At 45.6% G+C, this 9,354-nt stretch overlaps 1 protein-coding gene across 2 annotated transcripts in view; it reads right to left on the bottom strand.

The window, feature by feature from the left end:
- Positions 1-525: 525 nt before the first annotated feature.
- The window catches only part of GRIA1 (glutamate receptor, ionotropic, AMPA 1), a 61,999-nt gene continuing 53,170 nt past the window's right edge, over positions 526-9,354 (bottom strand). Inside the window, exons 13-14 of one of the 2 annotated variants that reach the window (XM_008948656.1) lie at positions 3,406-3,540; positions 526-1,059 (exon numbers count right to left, since the gene is read on the bottom strand). In XM_008948656.1, the coding sequence (XP_008946904.1) occupies positions 871-1,059; positions 3,406-3,540 (324 nt within the window). In that variant the 3' untranslated portion in view covers positions 526-870. The remainder of the gene's footprint in view (positions 1,060-3,405; positions 3,541-9,354) is intronic. The other variant, XM_008948657.1, reaches the window with a different exon arrangement.

Raw genomic sequence — 9,354 nt, 5'->3', positions numbered from 1 at the left:
ATGTGGCATTTACTTTCCCTCTTCCATAAACAGCAGTCGACCATGATCTTAGACCAACCATCTGCTCTAGTCTGCCACGCATGATGCTCTCCACTCCAAGCACACGACTCTGCTCTTGAACCGCCACTCATCATCTCTAGAACTGCCACTTTGTCCTCGGGTTACCTGGGGTTTCCAAACTCATGACTTTGCCCCTGTAGAACAGCCTTGTGTTTTTCTTCAGGTTCTTTCTCGTGTGAAGTCCTTCCTGTTTCAGGGAGAACTGTTGGCAGCTCTGTCTGCCTCGTTGCAATAACTCCACAGCCCCAGTTCACAACAGAACAACTGAAGGCAGAATCACGACGGACAAAAGAGGTCAATGCTGATGTCCTGCAGGGAGCTCAACTTGCCATTTATCGGATTGTCTTTTTTGCTGTTAGTAGCTCAGACATTATGGTTTGCACCCCAAACTAAACCAGATTGAAGGACTGAACAGGGAAGGGGAAAGGGCTGATGTTACCCTGACACCACAGGAATTAGTAAGAAAAAATATATATATTGCACACACTAAGACTTATTAACAACCAAGTTAAAACAAAATGGCATAGTCCTCATTAGTGTTCCAGTGGTTCTTTAATCAGGGACGGTTCATGAGTCTCTTAAATCCCATCACACTCTCCTTATTGCAGTACAGACCTGTTCCTGTCCTCCTGCCGGTGGATCTGTTTGCAAATAAAAAGGGAAATAGATTTGATTTCCTTGAGAAGATCCATCCAATTGTCCCTTCTGTCATTGTTGTTTGTCTTGTTGGTGTTGGGTTTGTTTTTGGCTCTGGAGGGGGTGGAGTTGGGCTGCCCCTGCTCTCACCCAGGCAATGGGTCAAAAGGCCAATTATAATCCTGTAGCTCCCAGGGACATGCCGGTGCTGTGGCTCATGCACGGGATCGTCTGCATGGATTTGGGGAAATCGTGGCTGACCACACGTCCATTTTCTCCACTGCCTCCTGCTGCAGCCGGCCTCGGAAGGGTTGATGTCCGTATGGCTTCGTTGATTGATTGCTGTGGGATTAAACAAAAACCCTTTTTAGGAAAGACGGGGGGGTCTCCCCCTGTCCTTAGCAATGTTGGAGAAATTACAATACAAATCAGTGCTGCCTTTCTGTCGCTGTTCTCTCCCTCTTTGTCTCCATTCAGACTCTCACTTTCTCCATGTCCTTACTGCATCTGCTCTGTTAATTCTCACCTCTTCTGCATTGAAAATTCACTGTTTCAGCAGTATTTTGGGGTAGAAAGCATATGTGCCATATGCAAAAGCTATTCAAACTCCACATGATAAGAACAGTCATCCTGGATCTGAGCAAAGGTATTATACACACTTCCCCCATAGATATGCTATTACTACTCCAGTACTGTTATGTATGGTGGACTCTGACTCACTGCAAGCATATGTTTAGCTTTCCTCATGTGAGAAGTTGAGCATGTGCCTATGTTTTTGTCTACAGCGATGACTGAGGTAACCAGGAAATGCAAACCTAATTCAGGAAACCAAATCTCAGCTTCCTGTTCCAGATACCACCCAAAACATTTGCGTTCAGAGATAAAGGAAACCACCTGTTTAGAACTATTAAAGTAAAAGATTAAGTGAACTTGGTTTCTTTGCATTTAAGTGATTTCTAAGGGCACCCTCCTCCTTTCTGGACGGGGATATCCGGGTGATGGATTATCCAGAACAGGTACATCTGGAACAGCTATTCAGAAAGAGTCAGCTTAGTGCTTTTCCAGGCATGGAGCAGCCTCCTGTGCTGGGAGGACCTGCTGCCTGCCCAGGGGCTCTATAGGGACTTGCTAAGCAGAGGTTGGCTTTAGAGGGGGATCTGGCTCATCTTTCTTGCCTGGGCTCTGCTGAGTGGCTTTTGGGGTTTGCCACTGATGGTGGGAGCCAGCCAAAGGGACAAGCTTAGACAAGATGTTAACATGGGGAGCCACGATTCCTTCCCACAGTGGCTGGTTTTAATGTGGCATGGGCACTGCAAGCTAACACTGATGTGAGCTAAGGGGCCATCTCAAGTAACACATGGAAGCCAACAGCAGGGCAGACTCTCCTTAGGACTAAAACTATGGAGCTGTTGCATTCTGACACTCTTCTGTAGTGTATTTGTGACACACCTAGCTTTGCAGTGTAGATAGCAATTATAATCTCATTTTTGTATATTCAGGGACATTAATTGCTCACATTATCTTACCCCTGTGCTCAATGTACCTCTCATTGCCTGTAGAACTTTCTGAACCACCATGGGAAAAGAGCTGTTGCATATTTCCAGTGCATTAGAAATGTTATTATCGCTGACAAAACATTAAGCATGTTGTGAAATGGTGACATAAAACCCAAACAAATGATTGCTTAGTTTTGATTCTGGGTACTTTCAGTGCTCAGGGAAGTGAAAATCTAGATTTTATGAAACTCACTGCATACTTCATATACTCATACTGACTTCTGTGCTCACTGGAGAGGTCAAGATGAGGGTGAAGAGGGATATGATGCTCTTACAGCACAGATCCCACCACACTGTTGCACACAATGGTATCTGTATAAGGGATTGCCTCTGCTGGTCATCTGAGTCAAGATGTACTTGTTCCTCAGCTGCTGCATTAAATGTGTATCCCCAAGGCTCTAAAATTTAATCCATTCTTGACACAACACGCTGAAATTTAGGCACACCAGAATTTAGGGCTGAAGCAAATCTCCTGGGCTGTGGGAAGCATGCTTCTGCAAGACCACGACAGGGTGGTGAAAAAAAAAAACATGTTACAAGAGACATTAGAGGCCAATTTCACTCTAGGAGGACCCATAATTCTGAATTTGAAGACCCACATCAATCGTTCCAGGGCAACAATGCTCTGAGCATCTCTCACTGTTGCCAACCTGCAAACAGTGCCAGCAGGGTGCTAGCAAAGGGAATGACAGGGTCTGATTCACTACTGTGCTACCCCAGTTTTATCTTGCTGTTAACTGCTTGGGTCTGGGGATTTTTTTCATACTGCAGTAACGGCTGTATCACACCAACCCCAGCAACTTCAGCCATCCTGCACATGCACTGCCATCATCTGCTTTTCTTAATTTTAAGGAATGCTGATATGTTCCTGACACTGCTTGTGCCACAATTTTGCTCTATATCTAGATTTTGAACTAGAATTATGCTACATGTCTGGTCTTGCATCAGCTCCCTGCTATGTCCCACTCGACCCTCTTGTAGCTTCCTCTGAAGCTCCTATTGCTTTCTAGCAAGCTGAGTGACACGGTCACTTTGTTATCCCTATATCTTGGCTTTCCACCCATGGTCTGGGCTGCATCCGTCTCTGAAGGCAGCTTTGGAGCCAGGATAAGATCAGAGAGAAGGTGTGAAAGGCTGGGGAAGGGGTTGCCACCTTCATCCGCTTTGATTCACTTCTGGACTTGTAACAAAACTCGATTAAGGCAACCAGCATGGCTAGTCCGAGCCCACCGATGAGGATATAGAAAACCCCCGCCACGTTGCTGAGGCTCAGCGCGCTCGTCTTGTCCTAGAAGAGAGAAGAGAAGGGAGGGAGGGGAGGGCACGTGGGAGGGAGAACAACAAAATTAATATGAGATTGCTCCGGGAGGGACGCTGCACAATATAGCAATGTTGGCATTACATCATCTTCCTCTTTAACCGAGCAGATGACATTTCTAACAGCGCTTTCAATTTTTAATTCCCTGTAGAGTAAATCTAACGTTTCCCTCACACAAACAAATAAACATTTCATCAGCAATGTGACTCTTTGTAAAGGTTTGGGATCTCCGTTTTTCAATCAGCTAACTTAAATACTTATTTCATCCAAAATGTCTAGTTTAAATTATTGATTAAAGGAGAAAAAAAACCAAAAAAGTTCTCCGCCTCTGTGACATTTGCTTGTCCCTGACGTCTCTCCTGAAATAACCTGTTCTCTTGGAAATGCTCATTCCTTCATTCCTAGATTGTTTCCCCCGCAAATTCTGTTGCTGAGCAACACATCGAAATGGCTGGGCTTTTTTTTCCCTTTTTTTCCCTTTTTTTTTTTTTTTTCCTTTTCTTTTCCTCTTCAATACCAGGGTTGAGGTAACACCTGAGCTGTCCTGAGAAACTCGTTTAATTTCTGTGTAATAAGGCAGTTATTTTTTATGCAATCAAGACCCATTGATGCATGTCTAAGCTAATTATTTGGCTGGCAATAAATAGGGCTATTAATGGACTGCAGCTCACAGTCAGCAGCTACGTTCTGATTTTACAATTGCCTAATGAATCGTTATGGCTCTCTGGGGAAGAGGTGAGTCTCAGAAACACTCATTTCACTGCTAGGGAAACCGACTCCCCACATCTAACCCCAAATGTCACTCGGTGCAGCTCTCAAAACCTTCTCCTCCACACTGGCCAGGTTGGGCTGCTAGGATGATCTGGGCAGCAACAGGACTCAAAAGCTTTGCTCAGCTCTGTGTACAAGACTCCTGTTTCTAGGACGTGCTTTCTCCATGGTGCAGCCAGACAGAGGTCCCCTGCTCCGTGCCTGTGGCTGCTCTGCAATATCAGCTGGTCACCGTCTGCGTGGCACCTCTGCAGACATAATGGTTTTTGCTGGTTTGGTTTTTCCCTTGTATGACTTTCATATTCTGGGCAGTTTGTAATCTTGCCAATGCTTCCTGTGTGCTCTCTGTAATGAGAGATTTCTGCAAATATCCTCTTAATTTTTGCAGTTTCCATATTTGAAAGATTACTTATCTGGTCTTTTATAATCTGCCTTCACGCATTTTTTCTCCCAGGCTTCACTGTACGTTTGTTCAGTCCTCTCTTCTCTGCAGATTACTGAGTATACTTTTAAGCACCAGTTGAAAAATGTAAGGAGTTTTTTAGCGAAGATTTGGAAAAGCAGAGCAATTACTCTGTGAAAACTGGGTTATAACACATCAGGTACTTTGCCTCTTCAAATTCAGTCTGAACAGGCTGCACCAGCTCCAGGGAGGGACAAAGACACTAGAGGTGGGCTGTCCTCCTTGACATCCTAATCTTTTAACCTGTCTCCTTAATGAAAAGAGGTGGATACGCACATGCTCTGTGCCCGGGGGAAGGATGGGGACAGGGAAGGAGGTGGAGCAGCCTGTCTGTCTGTGTCTTACCAATAATTTTCAGCCCATGCTTTCACCTTGATTTGACATAAGGGTGGAGATATCCAAGATATCAGGAAGCTCCAAGATTCGTGAAAAAGAAGTACACTGTAGAGAAGAGAAAACCTACCAATGCTCTCACCCAAATGTTTTGGTCCATACTAGGCATCAGAGACTCCACACGAGTCTTTGACTAGCAGTCACAGATCCTTGGGAAACCTGGCTTCCTCAGCATGAGAATACACAAATTTCAAGTTTTATTTGCCATGATGTTCCTGTACGTCCATCCCCAGTCAGTGGGTCATGGTCCAGCTTCTCAGCAAACTGCACTGGCAGAGAAGTCTGGCAGCCAGGAAAGGCTGCTGGATCTTCATTTCCATTTTCCTCCTGATTCCAGCAGCAAACTGACCAGTAAGAGAGAGGAGATGACCCAAAGTAGTTTCCTACAACACTATGTCATACAGTTAATTTCAAAGCTGCTGTATTTTCTTGCATTTACTTTGAAGTAGCATTATTATTATTAATGTTTTTATTGTTATTAATATTATTACTAATGTTATTATTATTAAGGCAACTTGGGTGAACTAAAAGTTGTCTTATCCAGAAGGAAAAGGAAAGCAGAGTGAGGCCCAACAGACCTTCTGGGAGGGAGGGACCAGCCTGAGTTTCACCTCTGCCACCATAACAAGGTTTGTCCCAAGGCGCCCAAGACAGGGGCAGCTTCAGTGGGGCACTGAGGGGTACCAGGGACACCAGACTGCAGGGGCATGGCTGGGGACACAGCCTGCTCTCAGCTGCCAGGCTGAGAAGTGAATTTGTTCCTGTCGTGTCTCCTGACTTCTAGTTCATTCCCTTCTTTTTCTTTTCCTTTTGATTCCTTCCCTCTCCCAGCAGGACCAGCAGAGATGTTCTCCAAGCAGGAGCAGCATCTCGTTGCTCCTGTTGGCTGCAGGACCCACATGAAGGGTAGGAAATGCTGCATGCTCCACTGAGGCTTTTCTTCCCAGTTCAATGCATAGTCCTGCCCTAATAACGCTCATAAGGATAAAAAGTCCCAAATTATGGTAACTGCTTGAGAGGACCCTCCTCTCCTCTCCTCTCCTCTCCTCTTGGGCTCTGTGACACCAGATGCTCTCCTGCAGGGCTGCCCATCACAGAACCAGCTTGCTGGTGGGAGTGTAAATGTCACCGCTCGTCTCCCGCAGCGGCAGAGCGCTGACGTGGGGGGAAGATTGGCAGGTGAAAAGAGAAAGAAAAACCCATCTTCCCGAGAGCCCGGGCTTGTTGCTGCAGCAACCAGGCACCTTCCCGTCTGTTCCTCTCCAACGTGGCACCGTGTCCATCATCCTCTTTGCCACTATTTCTCCTCCTTGGCTGAAAGGTATTAAGGCCATATTTGCCAAGCTTCCCACCAGGGCTGGTCCTTTCTCTTCTATGCTGCATGACCAGAGCCCGTTGGCAGCACAGGCTGATGGCACCTCGAGTTGTTGTGGTCTTCATAGGAGATGAACTGTCCTGAGAGCAGGTGGTAGCTCCACAAGCTAAGCTTTTACACCAAATGCCAAGCCACCTTTATGTGGGCAAGGCCTGAAGCTCAACAATGAAGGACATCATGCTGGCTGCTGAGTTTGAGCACTGCTGTGGTCTGCCAGAGGATGGGTAGGAGCACATAGATGGCCGGCTGTGGAGATGAGGCTGCCCAGCATGAAAAGACACTTTGGATTTGAGAACCAGCCAGTTTCCTGCGAAGGCAGGGCAAGGCAGTGGCAGGATTTTTTCCCTTTTTATTTTTAAATTTTAAAAAAAGTGCAATTCTTGCAACTGAAGAAGAGGACTGGGACATTCTTGTGGCTTCGATGAAGATCCTTCAACTGCAGGTCCTTCCTGGCAGCCCCTGCAAGCACATTGCACCTTGCCATCCTGGTCTGGAAAAAAACTTCCTTTTACCCATTGCCTTGCAAAAGCCCCAGGGAAGAGGAGAATCACATCCAGCTGCCCTGACATTTAGTGTCCACCTTGTCTTACCCTCCAACAACCCAAGACATCCCTTTCAAGTCCATAGCACATTTCATAGACGGCAAAAAAACCTGCTCCATGCTTGTTTGTAAAATGGGATCCTTCTAGAGAACTGCTTAGTTGCAGAGTGTCTGTCTTTCTTCTGATCTTATTTCTGCTGTGGCAAGTAAAGGGGACACACAGGAAGGCTGGGAGACAGGACCAGGAACTGGTGGATGGTTTCTAGCTATGTGAAGTGCTGGAAGTGCATGTTCATGGGGAAAGCTTGTGTCTGTGAGAAGGGGTGGCTGCCACAGGCTTACTATGGGGACAGGAGTGGCAGGGATATTGGTGCCCAGTGCAGGACACTGCCTGGGGTTTCCCACTGGAGCTGGGAAATCTCACTGGCAATGTAGCTGGGGCTGTGGTGGTCTCAGATCAACAGCCCCTGAGCACAGCTGCCCAGCACTTCCTGGGGTGGTGCAGTATATCCAAATATTCATCAGATCACGTGTTTTGCCTCTGGAGTTTTAGTTCAGATCCACTAATGTAGCTACTGTTAATTTATAGGGATTTCTCTAGATAAAAAATTAGGTGGGCAATAAAGAGGTGAACAGTTGGATTGAAAACAGGATGCACAGAAGTCAGCTACAGCCATGGAACATCATCTGGGGGCAATGAACATAAATCTGGGAATCACCAGAGGTTTTCCTTGGCTCTGGCTAGAAACCTTGCATACAAAACTTGTATCCAGCTAGCACCTTAACCCTCTTCATTAGCATTCATTTACCCTTCTGAAAGTCCTCTAACTGCAAACCGAGCTAAGCTCGGAAATAAGAGACTTTGTCATGCCTGGGGGAGGAGAAACAAAATGACCTACAACCTCTCAAGCTTTTCTCTGAACCCTGGCTATTAGAAGAGAGGTGTGTGATCTGGCTCGTGCCCCCAAAGCACAGATGGCTTCTGTGCCCACCATGGGCAGGACGAGGGGAGCTGTGCCTGGTGCTCAGCCCTGCAATGGAATTGCTTGGTCTTTCTGTAGGTGGGAGTGGGGATCTGGTGGTGTTGATGTTGACTTCTCTTACTCTCGTTTCCTACTGCACTGCTGTTACAGATGGGGAAGAGCAAGGGGCAGAGGATATGACCCTTTTGTGTCACAGCTGAGACTCTTCACTGCGATCTTCCACGCCCGTTAAAAAACTTTCATCGTTTTAAAGCTTGTGCCTACTGATTTCACACATGGAGTTTCAAGCAGCTCTCATGACTTCAGGATCCACATCTCATTTTTTCACACGTGATTCACATGTGTGTGATTGTGGTTTTCAAGCACATGTGGTTAACATGTGATCAACATTGAGGTCATACGATCCACGTAAACCCATGTGCCCCAAACCTTCTGTTTCTGTCCCTACTGGTTATCCTAGCATGTGGAATGTAGTACTACATCTACTACTGCTTTTTTTTTTCCCCACCAGAATAGTGATAAAGTACAGTACTGTAGGGATTGTGCTTTAAACTAAACTGATTTCAAATCCATTTCCTTATGGCCATTTTATCAGCTATGGGGTTTCTCTAGCACTGATGCATGCAGGCTTGTGGTGAAGGTATTGTGGAAGCTGTGTCATGGCTTCAGTTTCCCAGCAGAAGTAATTACTTTTCATTCATATGGTGACTGTTGCTCAGTTGGTTACCTTGCAAAATACATGCACTATATAAGTCAATTAGATTTTTGCCTGAGTGGGACCAATGCCATGTTGTATAGAGTGCTTTATAGAAGAGATATTCTTGGATATGTACAATGCTGCAGAGAAGAACAGAATTTGATTTTAAATAGCATCTGTCAGTCCCAGAATGCTTTACAATGCAATAAAGCAGTTAGTGAGATTCAGACAATTAGGCCAGATTGAACAAAATATGACAACCTACCAAAAAATGCGTGTAGAAATTTTTCTCTTCTTATGAAATTTGAATATCTTTAATACTTTAAAATTCAACCCCCTCCAGCTGGCTCTGGAATTGGGTTGGACATAAAGAGGAAAAAAATATTACATTTGCTTTTCCAATTTTCAGTTGGGGAACGCCATTGGCATTTGAGGTCAAAACTAGTTCTAGGCAATTGTGAAGGCCTTGCTACAGCTCTGGGGTAAAGGTGTCAGGGCTGAGCAGCAGCTTCTATTTCTGTCGACTGAGAACAAGAATGCTAATGAAAATATTCAAGATTT

Source organism: Merops nubicus, unplaced genomic scaffold (assembly GCF_000691845.1).
Source record: "Merops nubicus isolate BGI_N331 unplaced genomic scaffold, ASM69184v1 scaffold17431, whole genome shotgun sequence".
NCBI lineage: Eukaryota > Metazoa > Chordata > Aves > Coraciiformes > Meropidae > Merops > Merops nubicus.
This window is presented reverse-complemented; position numbering and strand designations above follow the sequence as displayed.